Below are 22,646 nucleotides of genomic sequence, written 5' to 3'. Positions count from 1 at the left end.
TCTGGTGCAATGGGTCACATTCTCAACTGGTGCAAATCAGCATGCCTGGACCAGTGTCACTGATTTGGGCCTCCACATAGAAAGAAAGTTTGGCATAGCAATTTCCCTAAGAGTAGTTTTGAACTTTCCTTGCAATTTGACTTACTTGAATTGAGGGCGGTGCTCTTTTAATCTGATTCAGGGCGGTAGTTTCTTTGAGGACCAGGAAAAAGGTGAAAAGCACAGTTGTTTTAAGAAACAAAAAGTCCATTTATCCACTGGATCTCCTTGTGTCCTTGACCACACCTGCCTGCATGCCCCTGAGGTCTCAGAGGCCTCAGAAGGCCTTACGGTCTACACACCTACTCCCTACTCTGCCATCTGTACACTAAGTAACAAGAGGTCTCATATACTCCCCTTTTCTCAAGGCATGTGCTAGTTTTTGTCATTCTTTGTATAATTCAGTGTCACCTGAATGACACAAACAATGCAAAAGACTTAAGTCTTATATCACTGCCAGAAAGTAAACCTCAAGATGACAGAAAGTGTGTGTTTGTTGCTCTGACTACCTGTGATGTTCATGGTGTTTGCATTCTTCTCAGAGTCCAGGTTGTTGTCCCTGTCAGGGTCCTCAGAGCTATCTTCAAGGCCTGAACCAAAACCCATGAGATAAACCAAATCCCTTCAGTTTTCTCAAGCAGGCTTTTTGTGTTAGGCCTTTGGCAAACTAACTGGGGAAAAAAATGGCTGTAAGGGCATGCAGAGGGCTCTTCACAACAGCAGCTGTAAGACTGTTAGATGTTTGATTACCCCTGGTGTCTCCTGAGAAGGAGGACCTCCTGCCTCCCTCAGAGGCATTACAGCAGAGCAGAGCTCAGGCACTGAGTGGGCTCCTCCCAGCAGCCCAAACAAAGCTCCCTACCTGGAAGGATGGATCAAGATACCAAGCCCAGGTTGCTATCAGTTCTGTTGGTGTTGAAGGGCCTCGTCTGTCTTGCCAGAGGAGACAGCAGGAGATACAGCTGGCCAGAGTATACTGAGGAAATGGGACTGAGAGACTGCAGGAACTTGTCCCTTAAAGTGCCCCCAAACAAGGATCTCCTGTCCATCCTTCAATATTTTTACATAAGAAAGCCCCAGCACAAACATACCCAGTTTCAGAAAACAGCTTACTGAGTTCACCAAAACTAAATGCTCCTAGAAGCACCAGGGAACAGAAATGGATAGAGCATCTGAGGTGGCTGTGGGCTGCTGTCGCCATACCTTAGCAAACTGCAGCAACAACTGCAAGTATCATGATTGAAAAACGCTTCTGGCTATTCCACTTTGGGCAAGTATTGAAGGCCCTGTACAAGCGGCCTCTTTTCTCTCTGCTTCTTCTGTTCAGATATCTTGTCATGTGGATCTGTGCTGGCCTTCTTGGGTGGAGTAAAATGCCTCTCTTACCATTATGGTATACTGTCCTTAGTAAGCAATACACACAAATTTTGCATCTTCCAAATGTTAGCGTCCACTGTTAATGTTGCTAACACGAATGATACTAGCAGGGCTTGGTAATGTGTGACTTTGACACTTGTTTTCCAAACACGTTTCTCAGCACCTTTCAGGTGTGGGAGGCTCTGGATGTATTTTCCACTGTCAGGGAAGCTCCCCACCGGCATTTGTACTGACACAGCTGAGCTGCAGAGGTAGCATTAAGAAATGCTTCATCAGGCTCAGCATGGGCACTATATGGAACATGGTTTCTTTAACAGTGAAAGAAAAATTTGCTCCAGATGTGCCAGATGCTGAGCTATGCGGCTGTCAGACCTGTCCTGTCTCCTGTTGTGACTAAGAAAGGTTAATTGCTCAGGCAACCTAGCTGCACAACAGCAAACTGCCTCTATACCCAAAAAAAGGTCCTGGAAGCTGCCTGACTACAGGTCACTGTGTCCCAAGACCTAGTGCAAAGGTTTTGACCTTAAAAATTTTACTTATGATATTCATTTCCATGCGACATATCACTGGCTATCAGGGAAGTGCTGCATACACGTTGTCTCACATTAGTGAGGTGAAACCGGGACATATTGCCCAGGCAAACAAGATATTTGCCAAAGAAAACTGGACCAAAATGGAAAAAAAATACAAAAGAAGAGCTAGTAAGTAAGAAACTAAAATATAGCCTCAACATTGAGGTTTAATGAGAGGGATATTGAAGGGAAGACAGATGGACTGAGTTTTGTCTCTGGTCAAGTTTCTGTGGACTCCGAAGACAGTGAGCAGAGGGGCCACCCAATCCAGAATCACAGAACAGAGTAAAGGCATTCCTAAGTCTCTTATGAGGCTTTTTCTAAATTCTTTTTTTTTGGCCTACCAGAGGACTCTTGGTGTGCCTTGAGAATTTGGGGCAAGACTTTTTCCCTGGCATTTGTGACCCTTCTCTAGCTGTGGAGTTGAAACTTGTGCAGCTGTACTGAACTGCACCACTATGAGGCTGAAAAGTGTTTTGAGAACTTGAAGAAGACCAAGATTGTTGACGCATACAACTGAAGAGCAATTTGATCACACCTAGGAAATTGCACACAGTCGTGGCTTGCCAGGTCAGCAGCACATGGACAGATGTGGTCTGTGAACCTCTGGAATGAGGTCTCTGTACAAGCCTGTGAAGCCTAAACAAATGATTTCTACTTTCTACTTTCCCCCATCTGCATTCTGCAAGGCATTAGCAGGGATCCAAGCACAGCAGCAGCACCCTTCATAGCCATCAGTCAGTTCAACAAGTGCATGCAAAAAGTCCAAGGCAGTATGTCACTAGCAATAGCGTATCTCTATAGGACCAGTATGGAAGAGCAACTTTTCTCATCTCTTCAGCAAAGCAACTGTTTGAGCCCCCAGCAGTCATCCCATGAGGGACTGGATTTGCATGTGTGACTTAGAAGATTTCCCTTAAGTGGCAAGTGACATTATTGGATGTACTTACGAGCAATTCAAGTGATATGAACAGGAACATGTCTTTGCAAAATTTAACTGCCTAGAAACATAAGGAGTGAATACTCACACTGACGCCTTCCAGAAGCAGAGCCATCTGCATGATTTCTCCTGTTGCCACTGATCAGTTATTCCCAGAGGAGAATGAGAGATTGAACAACTGGCTTCTTTCAGAAGAAACAGGCTTTTTTTTCTTCAGTTCTACTAGTAGACACCATAATTTTTCTTTTTTTCCCAAAGGGAAACTTTTTCAAGTTGATGTCTGCTTGCAGCCTCTGCCCACTGAAGCAGAATTCAAGCTTGCTTCTTTGAGCACCTTTTTCTCCATCACTTTGTCCATCCTTGGAGTTGAATGCTGTTAGAGGATCGTCTGACTCCACATTATAACTTCTTGTTGCCTCTTGTGTTTTCCAGAGAGCACCAGCAAGATACCAGTATCAACAGAAGGGACAAAAACTTCTTCACGTAAGTTGAATTAACAGAGTCTTTCTATCTCTTTCTCTTTATTTCTTCTTGTAACTGCTTCTGCAGCTCTGAAACTTCTCCCTCTTATCAGAGAACAATTCGCCTACTACCAGCACCTGCATATCACCTTGAATACTGAAGCTACTTCAGGGACTGAGAAATGAATGAAGAAGGGTTAAGCATACTTTTTAATATCCTGGAGCTATATTGAGGATGCTAACGTGGCCTGCAGTTGTCGGCCTGCAGTTGTCAGCCTGCAGCAGCCCAAGTGAAAAAGTATTTGAGTTGTTAGGAACTGTATTTTGAAAAAGCACTTGTTGCTCCTGTTCCTGTAAACCCTAGCAGCTGCATATGAATTTACAGAGTGTATAGACATATTGATGTTTCCTCCAGAAAGCTTGTTGCCTAGACTGCTTTGTTCCTCAGGGCTCTACAAACAATTCCTGACAGCTCTGCGGGGTCTGTGAATGTAGACAGGTAACTCACTGTGTAGTTTAACCACGTTTGAAGCTGCCTTGGCATACTAGGGGCCTTCTCCAGATGGTTTCCTTTCAGGCTGGAGGAATTTTGCTTTCAGCATCCCGCCTGCAGTTACGGATTGCACGCCTCCAGAGTTACTCCTGGAACTGACCCCAGTGAGAAGTCACTTTCATTGGTTTAACTGTTAAGAGTTACTTTATATATGGACACAGTACAAGCAGTTGTCTCTACCGCTGGGTTTGGCTGAGGGAGCTGTGGCTAGGGGTGTGTAAGCCGAGCATCCCAAGGATTTACAAGATGCACATATCCTGCTTGGCAAAGAGGCTGGGGTCCTGCTAGCTTTTTTGAGAAAGCTATGTCTGGCAGAGACAGGTTTTAGTGTGAGATGACAGTGTTTGTAGGCTAGATCAAGGAAAACAGTGTGATTGCCAGATTTTGCATTTAGCATGCCTGCAGCCTTTCCTTTGATGCATCTGCGTGTGTGGCGACCTACTTCTGAAATCTTGGCACTGCTGCCTGACAGAAGAGCCATTGGATGTGCCCATATTCTTTCATGTTCTCAGTGGGGCCTGTCACTGGTGCTTCACTGGATATGTATGAGACCACATAGCTAATAGCAAATGTCCTGTAACCATTGGAACCATTTTGTTCAGATGAGGTGACACGCTGGTCACTGACTCCACTGGGCTCGGCTTGCCTTCTCCCTTATGCAGCAAGAATGCAGTCCCTGCATTTTGCTCCCTTCTTTCCCATGAACTAAGTTTCTTGTTCTTGAGAGGTCGCTTTCACTGCTTGTGTCCCTTCCAGTGCCCGCTGTTACAGTACTGATCTCCTCTTTACTGCTATTGTGCACTGCAGAGGAGGAGGCTGAGATGTTAAAAAGGCTGTCTGCATTCCTGATGAATCGCTGCACTGGCAGATTTCATACCAGGCAGCACATCCCACTGTTGTCCTGAAGGAGAGCAGAAAGGTATATGTGCAGTGGCTCCTTGTTGAGGTCTTCTCATGGAGCTCTGAGTAGGTCTTTGTTATGTGGCTGGAGCAGAAACCTGCTCAGTCCCAAACCCAGCTGGGTGCTGTTTTTCCCACTGTTCTCACCCAGCCCTGGGTCTTGACCACGTCAGCTTTCTCTGACACTACAGGAGTCTCCTGCTGACTGATAGTGTCTGGGTTTTTGGGCACTGCTGATTTTTTCCAGTCCTTGCAAATGCAAATAAGTTATTAGTGTGTTGCTTCTTTAATTTGAGAGAGGTTACTGTGACATGCTGGTGTTTAAATCACCAGGAACTAGGTCTCCTGAAGTATTGCTAGTTACTTTTTGGTGATAGGAGGAGTTACAGAGCAGTCTTAGCTTTTAATTGTGATTAAATTACTCTGCCTAAAAACTGACTCTGTTAGGCAACGGATTCATCTTTTCTGCCTGATGTGACATAATGTTAAACAGTTCGCTACAGAGCATATACCTGACACGCTCCCTAGGATTCACAGGCTGGTTGCTAGCCACCCTGACTTCCTCAGTGGCGCATCCATCACGTTACTGCCTTAGGTGAAGTGCTCTCTCTGCATACTCTTCCTTCCAGCTGATCGTACTTCTCTTGAACTCTTTATTCATGCATGACACCATATGTTTTGCTGGACTCTAAGTGAAAGCCCATGCAGCCACCCAAATGCATGGATTTGGTTTGCTGTGTGGTTCGGGTTTCTACAGCTCAGAAGGTTCAGCCCTAGCTTCAGGCTAGCTTGCTTCTTCCATTAACTTTTCTGAGTGCTTCCTTTATGTGATTTGTGTTGAGGTCTGTTTCTTTAATCTGTCCTGCAAGGTTATTTGCCATCTTGAGAATACTGCTTCTTTTTCCTTTCTCTGTAACCACTTTGGGACTGGTGCTATGTCCCATTTTGGTCTGGAACGTGTCCTGCTTTCCCTTCCAGCTACAGCTCTCTGCAGACATGGTGGCAGTCATGGACCCTGCTCTGTTTCAAGCCACAGAGGTCCTTAGCCGTAGTTGTGATAGACCTGGAGGCCTGACTGTCCATTTGCGAGAAGATAAGAAGCTATTGTTTCCTGGGTCGTCATATAGAGCTTCAAGACACACTGCTTTCCACTTTCCTCTGATGCTGTCACAAACAGCTGAAAACTTTGCTATCTCTTTGCCAGTTTTCTCCTGACCTTCCCTCCCAGGACTATGGAGCATTTTTGCTGTAATTGATTATTCACAGTGTGCCTAGGACATGCTGTACCAACTTTGAAGTTCTTTGCTTTCTCGAGCTATCTCATTTTTTTATATGCTTTGGTGGATTTCTGATTACTGGGGAAAAAAAAAAAAAAGTGAAAAAAAAAAGAAAGCTCTGCTGGGAGATGATGTTCAGGCTCTTCCAGTATAACAATGTAGCTGTGGCTATATTCTTACACCTTTGTTGTTACTTCTGTGTGTTGCAGAACCCATGCTTAGGATACAAGCTTCAACAGAAGGAACAAATGCTTCTTCCTGTAAGTATATACAAGTTGTTTAAATTATTGCTGGCAAGAGCCCTCAGGTACATTTCTTACTCCCTAGCTCAGAAAAAAATGTGCTTCCATCTAAAGCTACAATAAGGGATCGAGAGTGGCTGGGTAGCATTCCTGCACTACAGATGCAGTTGTTATTTGTTATATACATTATGAGTCTAGTTCTCAGAGCCATTTCCCTTGCAGATTGAGGACTAAACACCTTCTTTCAGTAAAGTCAAAGTGCACATTTGCGCAGGGCAAAGGAGGAGAAAACTGCTCCAGAGTTTCCTACCTGGAATTTCCTTCCCAGCCCTCGCCAGGCAATGTATGGCTTCAAACACTGTCTCCTCTACCTCCATAGCCCCTGGCGCTAGGGTAGCTGGAACATCCTCAGGTCCAGGCGTCCTCAGCTGCAGTGCATTTCCCTTCATCCCCGTGCCAGCTGGTGCATGTTAGAGCTCCCTGGGCTCTTTCTCCTGTGCCCTGCTGCCCTTGGGAAGAGGATGAGGAAGGTGAGGACATCTTTTTGTGTATCTTCCCTCGTCTGGGACAGAGAAAGAGAAATGGTTCCTCTTTCTGGGAAGAGTGGTTGTATCTCTGCTCATCTGAGGGGCACACTGGGAGCTGTGGGGGTACCAGTGAGGAATGCGACTCTTTTCTTCTTCTGTAGTGATGCTTCCCAGGGAAGCATGCTTTACAGCCATAATCCTGTACATTTTCACCCTTGAGAATCATCAGATAGAGCCTTCCACCTCTTCACTGGACCCAAATCCACCATCTATCCAGCCTGGTTTTGAGCAGTCTGGAAGAACACTTCACACAATCAAAGTCAGATGGGTTGTGGGAGGTAGGGTATTGACCTTCTTCTAGAACAGTAAGTATTGCCAGCTGCCAGGAACAGGATGGCAGGTGAGATAGACCAGCGGTCCAGTCCACTCCGACAGTTCCAGTGTTGCTATAAAATATGGTGCGTGCTCTACTATAAAATATGGTGCGTGCTCTATAGCAAACTATAGGTAGATGCCTTTAACTCACATCTAATATCTACTGTAGCAGCACAAGGGGGAATGGTCAAAGCCAAATGTCTGGACACAGCGTTCTGAACATTTTTCATAATTTATTTGAGATACAAAAGACTTATTTTTGTAGATTTTCTTCTCAGTTATTAGACTGATTAGTGTTTTAAGTGTGTGTTGAAGGAATTTTAGAAATCTGATAGGTTATTTAAAATGACCAAAAAGGTTTCTACCAGCAAGGTAAGAAGAGTTAATGTTTTTGGTCTTCTTTTTCCTCTGATGCATAGCAGCAGAGTAGGCAGGAGTGATTCCTGGAGCAATTTAAAACAGTCATTTCTTTCTGTTCTGTTCTCAGTTGCATTGATGTAAATTGGGAGTAACACTATCCAAGTCACTAAAATAAGTAATGGGGAAGAGAGAGTAGTATTGGATATTGCTGCCTATGCTGGGTAGGAAAGGTGCTACAAAGCAGAAAGGAGACAACGTTTATTGCTAACATATGTGAATGTCTACTCACACTACAGAGCAATGAGGGAATTGAGTGCATGTACTTATTCTAAAGTTGCTTAGGGCTTTTCTTTTCTGAATTTCAGTGGGACATGTCCATTTCACACTTGTCACTGTCAATCTTGTAACAGCTACAGGAGATAAAATAAACTGTTTCCTTCCACTTCTCAGACAATAGCAGATGTTTCAGAGAACATGCCAGCACTGTCACTGTTGGCCAGACGCTGCGAAAGACCTGAGAACAGCAGAGTGATTCAGTAGGCTTTCTCCCCCGGGCTTTCACAAGCAAATAGGCATGCGTCATGCTTTGCTTTTTTGAAGTTCCAGTGACAGACAGATATTCTGAGAGCTAACAGTTTTTAAAAATCCCATCTCTGTAAGATGCTCCACAACGGACATCCTAAAACTGAAGGTCCCTCTACCTGTTTATGTTCACGTGTACCTACAGTTGTTGAAATATAGTCCATTTTGAGAGTGTGGGCCTCCATTCTCAAGTAAAGGAGGAAGGAAAGACTGTGATGTATTTCCAGTTTCACATAAAGGGCTGGTGATCGAGTTGGGGTGGTTGGCAGTCCCAGGGAGGAGGAGGAAATTCATGCTTTTGTGTCCTGTTTCATAGTGTGAGACTTTGTGGCACTGATTGCTGACTATGCCCCTGGCAGGTAGAAGTGCTTCCCACCTTTTCTTCCACCCCAATCCTAGGGTTGTTGCATATGTATTTAATTTGTAATATTGAAACCTAAGTTACAGCCTTCATTTTCCTTGGCAATGGAGCACTCTGTGATACGTTTTCTTCCTGCTGAACGAAGCAAACAAACTAACAGTAATTGGAGCCCTGTGTGCTCTCACTACCAAGGTCTGCAGAGGCCATTCTTAAGCATATCAGACCGGGAGTGATGCGGCACCTTAGCTCGCTTTTTCTATGGACAGCAACCATTTATAAAACCATGCTCTGAGGGCTAAACTGGACCACAAAGTGAGCATTTGTAGCAGTAGGAAATGAAGAAGTTGGACAGAACCAGAGGCTGTGGGAGTGTATTTCAGACTCTTTATCACGGACAGAAATGTTTGCTTAGTTGCACCGTGCAGAATTACCTTCATGCCCTTGTTTATGCTGCCCACTAAGGGCTGCACCCTGAAGTGTCTCTGGAGGCACTTCCTCCAGCAAAAAGCCGGGGCATATTGTGTACTCTGAGTGTTTCAGACCTGATTGTCTAACACTGGGAATCTCAGTTCAGATTTGTCTGATTGTGCAAGTTGGTGGGCCGGCAACCATGGATGTGCTTGGAGCATATTCTCTGCAGCATGCAACCTCCTCTCCACTATCTATCAGGTTGATATGATGCCCAGCTGTAGGCAAGAGTATGGATGAAGAGCTGATCCCACCTTGCTTGTGGCTTCTTTTTCAGAAGAATACAGAGCAAGTTTGTTTAGCTTTTGGGTGGAGGGAAAGACCCGGTATTGGTCATCTGTTCCATAGATGACTTCAATCTCATTTTCTCACAGACTTTCATGCTGGCCTCTAAAAGCAGTGCAGAAATTTAAAAAAGAAAGATTAGTTGGAGAAGAAATGTGTCATTTTGGACTGCTCATCTCTTGTCTCTGGAATTACTAACTTGCAAGATCCAAGCCTGGCACAGCAAGGCACCTTCCTAACACTGCGTCTTCTCATGGTACAGTAACAGATTCCAACCTGCATATTAAATGGAGAGCAGATACAGCATGTAGAAAGGAGGCATGCAAAGACTTTTTTGCCTGTCATATTTTCTCAAGTACAATATTGAGCTGCTTTGATTAATATGTTCTGTTCTGAGCAGTAAAACTTTCTATGACATGGTGTTAGGGTCATTGGTTTATAGAGTATTTTTAACAGGAACATTTTTGCATATACAAGCAGCCTGTCTGAGTCCTAAAATCTTAACAAGAAAGTTAAGTTTCTGCTAGTTTCTGCTTTCCTTCACCTCCTAAAGTGAACTTTGTCCTCCTCCCCCATATTTATGTGTGTAGTACCTGACAGGAATCCACTTCCAAACAACATGAATTTTGTCTGAAGAATCATACAAACCTGAATATGCGCTTCTGGAAGACAGAAATTAGAAACCAATGATATAGGGTTTATGTAGCTGTTTCTTCTGCCTTTGGTATACTTATCCAAACCTTTAAAGACCTGATTTTGTTGGTATTTCAAGCGATTGTTTGAAGGGTCATCTTGGTTTGTAACAAGTCCTTAGACCACTCAAGTTGTCCTGTTATCTGATGCTCTGAGTTTTGGTTAGATTTCTTTGTTTTATCTTTTTTAATAGGACTCATGCACAAACACCTGCAGGAGTGTGCTTGTCTTTGATGTGTGGCCAAAACTTGAGGAATCAAGAAAAGGCAAATGAAGAGTGAAACTATGTAGTCTTTCCTACTTTCTGAGGTCCATGTGAATTGCAAGACTCCATTGTTTTGTCAGAAAACCTAAATACACTGGTAGAAGCTCAGTGACTTCTGAAATGCAGCTATCTTTGGGTGAAAGAGCAGAACTGTTTTAGGAGAGTCTACTAACAGGGCAGAGTGACTTGGGGCAGGATGGCAAGAGGAGAATACTGTAACCAATTGGCAAAGCGGAGGAATTCAGCTGAAGGCAATTTCTCAGGTTGCAATTATGGTAGCACAGAAGGACTCCCAGCTCCTGCTCTTGTAATAAGTTAGTCTGACATCTTCAACTGTCAGCATTTAACTCATCCATTCCACGGACTGAAAGGATGCTTCTCCAGGAAAGCCCCACCTGATGCCTTGGTGGGACAGTGGGTCAGAGGAAAACACTATACCACCTCGTCCATTTTGCTTTATTACTTCAGTGGTTTTATTTTTCTGAATAGTCATCTCTGGAGGAAACACTTTGCTTTGTTCTAAGGACACAGTGGTTAAGCAATGTCAGAGTCGCATAACTAGTTCTTGTTCAATGTAAAATGAGTTTAAGCTTCCTGCTTAGTGAAATCCTACTGAAAGAGCAGAGACGAAGACATGTGTTGATCCCCTGTTAAAACCTCACAGAGTGTGCAGTATTTTCCAGTTTCTTTCCCCGCAGTGGATACTAATCACAGTGGGCAATGCAATGGTAATCTCAGTACCGTTATGATTTGATCCAGCGTGACAAATCCTGTTTCCTGTGTTTAAATTTCACAGATAGGGCAAACTCATGTGAATAGATAACGTTTCCCAGAGACACAGCTCTCAACCTTTTGCATGATTCCCAGTCTAAGCTTTGTGTGACGCTAAATGTCTGCTTCCAAACCACTTAATCCTGCAGGGTTTTCTGTAGTTGCATTCTTGGTCCCACAGTCTTGCTCTGAAGGAGAGCTCGGGTTGGCACTGAGGACCTGAACTGGGTTAGGCAGCTCCGCTGGGGAATTTGTACGTGTCAAACTTCTGAGATAGCATCACTAGGATAGAGTCAGTTATCTTCTGTGCTGGGGTTTCTTCGTTGTTTTTTTTTCCTTCAGGGAGGTCAGAGAGGTAAAAGGCAATGATGGGTATGAGCAGCATTAAAATCGGAAGTTGACATAACAGTCACGAAGGAAGAAGTGCAACAGTTTATATAGTTTAAATACAGCTGCCAGAGTGGAAGGGTTTTAAGGACGTTGGCTTTAGCTATCTTTGTATTTGTGCGTGTAAAAATAAATCTATAAGGGCAGCACTTGCCTCAACGTTTGTATATGATGAGGCAATAGTGTTTTATATAAAAATATACATACCTGTGTAGGTTTATAAAGTATATATATGTAAGTGTAAAGGCAATGGTTTGGATCTGGTTTATTTCAGGCTGTGCTGTCCTGAGGTCAAGGATTACACCATGAATGAAAAGCACTACCAAATGTGCAACAGTCTACTAGTCACAAAAGCTACTTCAAATGTTTCTGTTGCTTGTAATATTTCTGAAAGAATTTGACAGCCCACGTCCCATTGCCTTTAACATGTGGTGGATTATCTTCTTCTCTCCAAGGTCCTAACAGAAACTCTTCCCATCATTCAGCAAAAGAGATCAGCAGTTAAATTTTTTTAAAAGACAGAACGTGTCCTCACTGGCAGAGTAGGAGGGGACACCCTCACAACAGGGTAGCTGACCAAAGGCCATGTTGTTACTTGCTGCCTTATCTGGGTCTCAGAAATGGCAGACTGTGGGCTCCATCCCTAGCTTTCCTCAGGATGCCTGAGTATTTCCAGACCTCTGTTTCTAAGATCCTGTAAGTGGTGTGGGAATTTGGCTTCAAGAGGCTGATGGCAAGGCCTGGTTTCTTTGAGTGTCTTCCAAACAGTCTAATCATGGCAAAACCTTTCCTAACAGAGCATTAGTTTATGCCTTTCTGACTTCTTCTCCCCACTATGCTGAAGTGACATGTACCACGTGCTCACCTGAGACCAAAATCAGCATCTTTCTTATTTGCTAGCGATAGCCTATGCTATACAGGAGGGTGAGAGCTAGTAGCACAGAGATGTGTTGGTGGTCTGACCTTGGTATTTTGGTCACTGTGTCTGCCATGGGAAGACTGTCACTGTGACAAAAACGGGTGTTCAAGGGCTCCTGTTATCTGCTGGCTATACCCTTTCTGGGTAGCAATTAGGAACATACTTTGTGGTATTGGATCAGCCTTCTCAAAATCTTCCCTCTCCCATGTATTTTTTGAGGCATCAAGGTAGTTCATATTGCATAAAGGTGTATAAGAGGTAGTGATACTAGCTGGGCAGAGATCTGCGAACACCATGGAATACATGACCTTCACAGAAGCAAGCATGTATTTCAGGCACTCTGGCGAATGAAGATATGTCATTAACCATGCTGCAATCAAGAATGTCAGTGCTTTGTAGGAAAGCATAAAGGAACCAAGGAGTTCAGAGCTAGTGTGAAGAAAGGATACTCAAAACAGACAAAAATGGTGAATGTGTACATGGGTACAGAATAATGTTTGTATTTTAAGACAATAGACAATTCCCAACTTACCCCTATAGCCCAGAAATACTGTTCATCTCTTAATCATCCACCTATTGTCACAACAGCACCCACCTGCCCCCAAAAGAGACTTTGCCCTGAGGCACCCTGTTGTGTTAACCCCAGGAGAGACTAGCAATGCAGGGTTCTTGTACTCCTCAGGAGGCCCTTCTGTTCTGAAAAAGACGGTGTTTGCAGCCCACTTTCTTGGTTTTGGAGGGGGAGTTTCTGTTGTTTCTGCTTTGGTGGGAAAGGTCCATAGAAGAGGAAAGTTCCAAAGGGAAATTGAGTTGCCAAATCTGAATTCCCCAGCATGCCTGGAGGTTTTGTGCCTCTCCCTTTGACTGAGAGGCACACACAACTGGCTTTCTTAGACGGTATGTTCTGGGCTTTCTATTCCACGTTCTTCCAGGGGAAGTCTTAGGCTGCATATGCTGTAAACAGAGACACTCTGTGGCATAGCAGGGCCCTGGTCCATTAATGGTTGTTTCAAGTTTGTGGTCTGGCACATGGTTCGTGGAATTCTGTGACAAAGCAGAAACACAAGACGAATGAAATACAAAGAAGTCAAGAGGCTGGGTCCAATGTTTTGTTTTCATGCTGAGCTTCCAATTGAGGCAGTTCTGGTCAACCACAAAAGGCAGGTGCTGTTGTCTAGGGAGAAAGAACAAAGTTTCTTAGAGAGCAATAGGGGAAGGGAAGATACCATTCTGAGTTATCTGCCTGGTATCCTAGACTCTTTTTATTCTTGAGGAGGAATCCAGGGAGTCCCTACCACTTTAATAGCTGGAAGTGCCTCAGCATTTGATCAAATCTGTTTCTAGAAGATGAAAGCAGAGGGTAACACAGCAGTAGATAAAAGATGAACAGAAAAGTACAGTGTTATCTTCAGAATAACTTCTAAAGTGTATGGCTTTGAATAAGTTTCCATTTACTTATGAATAGCCCCTTGATAAATTACTTTTTACGTCTTAAAAAATACAAATCGCATAACAGAAGTTATATTTCAAAAGCCATAGGCAGAACACTGTATACATAAATGTGATATTTTCATAGATGCATGGCTTTTAAAAGCCATCACTGTATCCCCTCATTAGCTTCTCCACAAACATAGTGGCATGCTATGGCTGAGACTCAATTTAGATTATAACACTTCCTACCAGGTAAATTAAAAGCAATACCCTTCTTTCACATTCCTGTTATAGCGGTATTCTAAGAGTGCAGTGAGAGCCAAGCTAAACCCTTGGGAAGAAATTACCATCCCATCCTTCATGTCCACATCTCTTCTAAATTGCCTTTTGGTAACCTCTCCTAATTGGGTGCAAAGTGGAAAAGTTGTATCTCCTGTGACTTTCATTATCAACATGTTCCCGCAGGTTCCTAATGGTTTCTGCTGTTCTTGACATTCTCCCCCTGTACAGAGAGAAGGAATCGCTGTAGTCACTGCAGCAATTAAAGAACTGCCTTTTACAGTGTGATCTTCCTTCTAGGTGTGCATCTTCCTAAATATTTAGCAGTAGTCAGCTAGTAGGAATTGCATCCGCAGTAGCATGGAAATGCACGGCAAGGATCACAAAACACCCACTCTGTGTTTTTTGGAAAGAAAGCTGTGCCCTGAAGTAATTGCCCTTTATGAATCGTGTCTGATGGATGTCAGTATTTTCTTTCAGTGAATATATACATATATAAAGGCTTTTGTATTTCTTCCAAAGATTTTCTTCTCCTGACTGCCCACTCTTCATGCTAGTCATTTCAACTTCATTATGGCTATACAAAGCTCATAGGCCTTATTAGTACTTTACATTAATCATAGTATCCAGCTGTCTGAGATCTTTTGGCAAACGAATTCCAAATTTTCCCTTCAACAGGGATCTGCTTTTTACAGGGGAGGAAACTTTTCACAGCCATCCAATTTTCAAAGTGCATCAATCCTTTTGCAAGCTAAAACAGCATGGGGCATATCTAATTTATGATGGATGATCATAAAGGCCAAACCTGGGGTGCTAAGTGGAGTGAGGCTGAGGAGTGAGCTGGAGTGCTCCAGCAGTGTTTGTCCATTTCATTATTAACATGCTTTCTTGTGTCATTTTGGCTCACATCAACTACTGCTTTTCAAGACACCTAAGCACAATATGAAGGATTAAGTTCATTGAGACTTTCCCAGCAGGCAATATGGGTACCACCCTACCAGCTTGGTTCCCTTCACTCTAAGCAGTCCTACGACATCATCCCAAGTGCCTTTATATCGTACCAGAGGGAATTAATCATAAAGCCATATTCATGTCATAAAAACACCACCTGGGTGGGCTAAGACACAGGCTTCCCACAATTTAGACACTGGCAACTGGAAAAAGCGCACGTGTAAATTATTTTTAAGAAAGGGCAGAGCCACAGTGAAGTGGTGTGTGACATAGATGTTTCCCAGCCATTGCACCCAGCCTTACACTGTCCCCTTTGCTTCTGAGCAGCGTAGGCACATCTGAGTGCTCAGGCTGCCTATCTCACCCCAGCCTTCCTGACCATGGTGTATGTACAGGGCACAGAGCAGCTGGTGTTACACCATGGCCCTCCCAAGTTTAGCGACCATGGCCACTGCTTTTGAACAGAGAGATGAGACAACACTTACTATACTCCAGTCCCAAGACAGCAGAGGAGACAACTGTTTTTCCAGCCCTGAGCATTTGGCTTTTTTGTTTGTTCATTTGTTTCAGTTTTGTTTATTCAGCACAGAAAAGCTCCTTGCTCCAGAGCTATAAATGTTCAGAATTGATGTTGAGTCAGGAAGGATTTCACCAGACACAGCTCTGCAGCCTGAAGCTTTTACAAATACAATGTGCCACTGAGTTGAGGTTAAAGTTTAGCATTTATACATGGAGTGGTAATAGCCCTTCAGACGTTAATACAGTCATTATTCTTCTGAGGTTTGTAAAGTGGAGTCTGAGCTTTATTTCTAATATTACTAATATTTTGGTAATATTCACAATGATCTGAAATGTGATTCTTAATAACACAGTCAAGTGTCTGACAGGTATTTAGATGAGCTTTCCAAAATGTCAGCAGGTTGGCCGAGGAGTATTACTGTAATGCTTGGTTTTTAAAAGAAAAAGATAAGCCATGCTCCAGGGAAGAAATATGAAGGCATTTTTTCTATAACATCTATTTTGCAGGCAGATATCTAGCTGTGAAAGCCACAGCTACCTACTATTAGATCTACTGCTGCCAATTATGGCACAAATTGTCAGAGGCAGAAAGTTTTTTCTAGTCTTCTCAAATTAGAAGTGAGCTAACCACGTGTGATTCTTTTATTTGTTTGAAATGTCTGGTTTTGTATATGGCAACTAAGGATGTTCTTTCGGTTCTAGCTAAAATTCTGGTAAAATTCTGTTGTATGCTTTTAAGCACTGGCGTCCAATGCCATGGGGCATTAGTTCAACAGTTTAGTTATTGTTCTGAGAGAACAGTAGGTTTAAATGTCTGGTACTTTTGCCTAATTAAATGCCACCCCCTTTGCTTTTTTCCATTCTAAGAAAGTCCCAAACTAGCATTGATTGTTTTGAACTCCTTAATATTTTATGTTATTTAAAGCAATGCAAACATGGAGTTATTCCACTGACTCCATAGGACAGACAGTGACAGACAGGATTTGAGTCTAATTTTGTGCTATACTTTTTATACTGTTAGTATGACTTTTATGATTTCCCTGGAGCAGCTCTTTCCTTCCATTTCCCACTGGGAAAATCTTTGGCTTAAAACAAGCTGCAGGCTATGCATAGTTCTTGAATATTTTAGTGATCTACACAAAACCCATTAGCTGCCACAATGGCAACTAATACTTGACAGACAGTAGGATAACAGTTGTCTCAGAGTCTGCGAGAGGCCAGAAGAATCTTAAACACTAATTTTGCAGGAAGGATGAAGAATTGCCTTGAGTAGCAATGCAGCTCATTCAAATGTGTGTCTGTCTGTCGTGGTGCAGAACTGGTGTCTCAATTCTCTGGTGTAATGAGCTCGTTATTAGGCAAGCTACATCGATAGAGTAGATGCTTGTATCTCCTTTATATATTTGTCACTTTGGAGGGAGGAGGAGGTTAGATATGTCCAGGGAAGGAATGCTGCAAATATGGATTCCATATCTTTTTTGGTAGGCTGGTAGTCAAGCCAATGTAGGTGTGATCCCTATGAGCAGTGGATCAATCCCAAGCTTCGTGAGAGGTAACACAAGTCTGAAATCCTCTCCACCTGTGTTCAGCCAGCATATTTGGGCTGTGCATCCGTGAAATGCCTTCCTGGAGGCAGGGGAGGGGAAATTAGGCATGGCTTAGGGAGTATTTACCTTAATCTTTCTATGTATCTGTCAGATGCGGAGGATTCTTGGTGTTGGTGTCTTCCCCATAATGTCTGTACCCTGCACCATGTGCGTAAGTGACCTCTCAATTTGGCAGCAATGCCATGAGTGAATTACACTTCAGAGGACAGGAACTAAATGCCAGCACCTTGCTAATTCTTCCAGCCAAATGAACACCTGGAGATCTAACGTATTGTTGTACTTATTGCTTGAGTCATGTGTAGAAAACATGCAGTAAAACTCTAGATAATTGGATGTGGATTGCATTTGCAATTATATGTTCACTGGATAATATGCACATATCAGAGACCTAATATTCACCCCAGCAAGAGCGCACAGTTATAGGCAGGCTGAGCAAATTGAGCTTTCCAATTTAAATGTGCAAATGAATTTTATACACACATGGGCACTATTAGCAGATGGCTAGTAAGGAAAGCTGGGTACACAGGGTACAGAGGAGGGATTCTTTCCTTTTAATTCTGTAAGAATCTGTTCCTCTGGATGATGTTTCATCTTGAGGAATCACTTTTGTTATCTGTAAATCTCTTGTAAAATATGAGATTGTTACTCACAACAACCCAAAAGCAGCATGTATGAAGTACTGGATGGAGCATTTTCTCTGGATGGAGAAAAAGAGTAAGCCAAACGTATCGACTATTACCAAATTTGCAGAAGAAGATGTGGAGTGGGTAGCTGTAGTAGAAGCACATTGATGAACTGGCACAAGATTGCTGAAAATTTTGCAAATTCCTTAAGGAAAAAATAGTTCTTTAAAGAAATCTGTTTAAGAAGAAACGGGCACCAGCTAACTCTAGGATTCGAGGCAAGCACAGAATTGCTTATCACTTTGTTTAGACTTGCTGCTCTCAAGTTCATCTGCTGTATCCTAGTACTAAAGGGTTGGTGGAGAGCAGGAAAGGCTAGTGTAAGCAGAAAGGAGAGAGCCTGTGTGTATGAGCTAGCATTTCTGCTAAGCCTCTGTCTCAACCAGATCTTACTGCTCATTTCTTAAACACTGCCATGTTGTTGGCATCTCCCCTTTTGTTATCACAGAAAATTATCAGCGTGACAAAGTACAATACAGCATTTGTAAGAAACACTGACTAATAAGGGTCCAGTGAGTCTTTAAGGAGCTCAACATACTTTTCTGATCTCTGAAGGGTGTTTCTTTCTCAGCCCTAGTCATGATCACGTCTTGGCCTTCAGTAGCTCTGCAGAAAATGGTCATTCCAACTAATTTTCAGCACAATCTCTGTGTACAATACCACCTGTCAAAACTGAAATATCACCAGCTCTTGAACAAGAGTCCCAGGTGTCAGCCAGTCGATCTGACCATGTGTGAAGCAGTCATGCTGCTGTACCTCCCCTACCTGGCCAGGGAGGAAAGGGAAGCAGATATTCTGGGAAAAGAGTGTTTGCTGCAGGGCAGAATTTCTGACGCCAGCCCATGCTCATAGATGATGGGGAAGCAGACAAGGCAGAGAAATGCAACAGGAGGCAGGCTGGACAGCCCCAGTCCCTGCAGAGCCCTCTGTCCTGCCTCAGGCAGAAACTGGTGCCTCAGGGACTGGTGGGGGAAAGACACAACAGAAAGATGATGCCTCTGCTAAATGAGTTTCCTCCTAAGCCATGACCATGAGAGGTAACTGAACCTTCCTGACTCATGTTTTTACTCTTGTTAGATCTGCAGGGAGTCTTGTCTCTTCTGTAATCTTGTTTGGTTGTTTGTTACAGCTCCCTCCCGCTCTCCCATAGCAACCACCACCCCATTATGCCTTGGATCAGGTTCCTCACCATGAGGCCACCAGCACCCTGTGGCTTTGGAAGGGGCCCTCTCCCACCTTATAGACCCAGTGCAATCGAGGATGACAGATGATTAAGCCCTAAGCCACTAAGTGGAGTGTAATCTTCTCATGGTCTTCTGCCTCTCCTCGTCCCTTATCTACATTGACTAGAAACAATTACAGCAGCAAGCCACATAATCAAATATTGTGGATGGAGTCACATACCGTTTCAGACACCTTGAGTAGTGTCAAACGTGATTGATGTAGGAATACAGAGCACCAGAATATGTCAGTGCTTTACTGATTACTGTCACTAATTGTGGGCAAGGCCAAAAAGGGAGAGTAAGGAGCAAAAATAGTCTTCATGTAAAACTGTGGACTTGTTTTATTACCTAGAAGATGTTATCTTTTCCCTCTTTTGATTAATAATTGACTTACACTCTAAAGCATGAGGCTTACTAGCCCTTGCGTAAGAAGGATTTGGTTTTGTTAGTGCAGCAAGGGAACGCATGTTCCTATTTTCCATGCAACTATCAAATCATTTCTCAAAATTTCCTTAAGAACTTGACCTGAAGAGGGCCTAAGCAAGTAAGTGTTTCTTGAGAAGATAAGATATTTTTTTCTTTTATTTTCTGTTCCCACATGGAAAAAAGAATTGTGTCTATCCCCCATACAGGAAAATGTAACCACAGCAGGCTATAAAATCACCTGGCAGGCTGGAGAGGCATAACTCAGCCTGGTCCTCCCAGCCCACAGAGGTCCCTCTCTTAGCTCAATAGATGGAGGGGAACATCCTGACTGGCAGGAGGCACTCCCTTCGCTACGCTGATGATGTAAGATCATAAAGTGGGAGACCTTGGACGTTTCATTTTGTAGACCGTCTGAAGTGCTGAGAAGGATGCATGTGTTTGTTAGTCTTTTTAAGACTTCTAATTGACCTTAAGACTGGACACATTTTGACCTGATTATGGTTTATTTGTCCCAGAGCAGATAAAATTAATATGTATCACCTACAATTAATATGTGGGTGAACATACAAGCAAAACAATGTCTTCAGCAGGGAGCCAGCACAAGGCTTCTGTCACTGACACTAGCCTTTGCCCTGTCGTTTCACCCACTGTTATTAGAAATTCATCAAATATGTCTGGAGAATTTGCATGCTTAGCCTGCTTTGGAAAGAGGGGATTGTCTAGCTGTGAAAGGAGATTATGCAGCAATTTCCTCCTCAGCACAGCAAGGCAATGAATCTGACTCTTCATTATAGAGGAAGGATGAGTAAGAACGGTTGCATTTCCTGTGCAGCGAGAGCAACATGAGCTGTGCTCCAGTCTCCTTTGGGAATTTCTATGATGATGTTGATTTCAGACATGATGCATAATGTTACTAAGAGAAAATGTAGATGTTTAAATAGAAATGCTTGTGGGGAAGGGATCGATTCATTAAACGATGTGTTTGATCTCAGCTAGAAAGACAACCGTACAAAACAAGACAGGCTCAAAGTTAGTTGCTTGAGTTTTATAACTCATGCATTAATTACTGACAGCAGCAATGTATTTCTGAGATGACTGTAGTTTTTAATAGATATTCTCACATTCTCTCACCACTTTTGAAAATATTTCCCTCCTCTTATGAAAATATGTGGTTTTGTTATGTGAGAAGCTGTAAAGAAATCTTGCAGTTACTTGTGTTTGCTAAACAAATGAAGAATAGGGGTCCCACAAAGCATCTGTATCTCTCTCCTGTGTTTTCACATTCCTGCTCAGGCTGAACACAACTCAGTTCTGCTGGTCAGGCACAAATGCTCTCTTTCTGTTTCCCAGAATCTCTAACAGATATGCAATTCTGCTTACATTTTTCTAAACCCTTTACTTGAGGGGGCTTGTACATCTGCAAATGCAGAAATGTATCATAGGGTACAGCAATCAGAAGGACACGTTCTTGAATGCTCAAGAAAGACAGACAGTCCAGCAATTGTATGTTAGCAAGACACTGATCGAAGGAAAGATTTCCTGAGCAACCCTGAGCACATCCCTTAGGACTAGTATGAATGTGCATTGCAGGCTGGGAGTCACAGACCAACTCTTGGCTCCTAAGGGAAGAACCCAAGAACCCAGAACTGCACGTGCAGACACCCCATTGGATGCCCAGACAGACTTCAGCTGCCTCAAAATTAAAAATATTTCCTACATAGATTAGTCCAAACAATTACCAAAGTTTTTTCCACACTCATATGCTGAGTGGGGAGCCAGGCAGACAGCCAGCATGTTGGAAATGACTAAGATGGAGCAGGAGAAGTTGTCTCCAGTTCTCCCATCTCCTAGATCCTCAACACTTCCTTAGAGGCATAAGGAGGCCAAAAATAAAAAAAAAAAATTAAAAAAAATTAAAAAAAAAAAGGGAAGGGAGGAAGCATTAAACCACCATCAAATAAATGCACTTACTATTTACCTGTGAAGAGAGTGTTCACCATGTCTTCCTCTGTCCACAAAGTTTTAGAAAAAAAGCTTCAGTGCCATCCATCTCTCTCGTGTAGAAAATGTTTCATCAGTTTCTGCAAAGCTGGAGACTTACTTCAGCAAGAGGGGCTTGGAAACCTAAAACAGCCTGCAGTGCCAGCATTTAAAATGTGCACTTGGTAGAGAAGGAAAACTCTCAAGTTGGAGAAAAAAGGGATAGCCTTGTCAGGTTTTTTTTAAAATAAACCCCAAAAGCTGCTATTAACATCTTGGGTGAAGTCTAAAATGGTAAAAGGACCTGAAGAGCAGTCCTGGTTCATCCAGCATCCTCTGGGTAAGGAATGGAGGAGAGCCTTGAGTCATGAGCAGATGCGGGTGTAAGAAGGGAACTGAGGTGCCTAAGGGCACATGGTTTCGTGTGCCTATGTACCATGTTAGGCCCATTTTAGGTGCCTGGACACTTTTTTTTTTTTAACTGTCTTTTTTTCTTTTTTTCCCCTCATAAAGGAAATGCAGTGACTGTACATGCCTTATTAAAAGATTTGGCTGATGGCCATAGAGGAGTAATTCTTCTTACTGCTCAGTAAATCAAGTTACTGTCATTTTAAACACTAGCTGAATTTGTGATCAGCACATGAAAGAGTTAACTCTACCACTGTCATGTTACCACAACATTAAAATCGCAGCAAATATGGGGAACATAAATTTTATCCTCTCTTGTAGCATGAATTTGGACCATAGGCAAAATCCCTATAAAGCTATGCACATTCTATAAAAATCTGTCTCTTACTTGGAAAATACACAAGTAGAACTCTGGTCTAGTAAAGTGCAAATAAAATATGTGCAGGGAAGCAGAGTGGTGTCTTTTGAATTTGTAGGCATTTCAAATGTGTTTTTTAAAATTTTAAATAAAACTTCTTCAGATGTTAAACACAACTTTTCTTATGTATAATTATAATCAGGTTATTCTGGGCTGGAAGGGGATGTTGATTTAATTTGAAGTGGTGGGTTCCTTCTCTGAATGTTTTTGGGTTTTTTTGTTTTGTTTTTTTTGGGGGGGGGTTGGTGTTTTGTGGGTATTTTTGGTTTGTTTTTGGGGTTTTTTGGGGTTTTTTTTTTGTTGCTTTAGCAATTGAAAGCCTTTCTTTCCTAATAGGATTAGCCTGAATAATTACCAAAGGATTTCT

At 42.8% G+C, this 22,646-nt stretch overlaps 1 protein-coding gene across 10 annotated transcripts in view; it reads left to right on the top strand.

Annotated features, from left to right (window-relative positions):
- The window catches only part of NRG1 (neuregulin 1), a 469,260-nt gene that overhangs the window by 332,799 nt on the left and 113,815 nt on the right, over positions 1-22,646 (top strand). For 3 of the 10 annotated variants that reach the window (XM_074569466.1, XM_074569463.1, XM_074569462.1), the window contains exons 5-6: positions 3,361-3,411; positions 6,329-6,379. The exons of 4 other annotated variants lie outside the window; for them this stretch is intronic. In XM_074569466.1, the coding sequence (XP_074425567.1) occupies positions 3,361-3,411; positions 6,329-6,379 (102 nt within the window). The remainder of the gene's footprint in view (positions 1-3,360; positions 3,412-6,328; positions 6,380-22,646) is intronic. 3 more of the 10 variants (XM_074569470.1, XM_074569464.1, XM_074569465.1) reach the window with 2 other exon arrangements.

This window comes from Larus michahellis, chromosome Z (assembly GCF_964199755.1).
Source record: "Larus michahellis chromosome Z, bLarMic1.1, whole genome shotgun sequence".
In the NCBI taxonomy this organism is placed as follows: domain Eukaryota; kingdom Metazoa; phylum Chordata; class Aves; order Charadriiformes; family Laridae; genus Larus; species Larus michahellis.
Note: the sequence above shows the minus strand (reverse complement) of the source record. Positions and strands in the feature narration are given on the sequence as shown.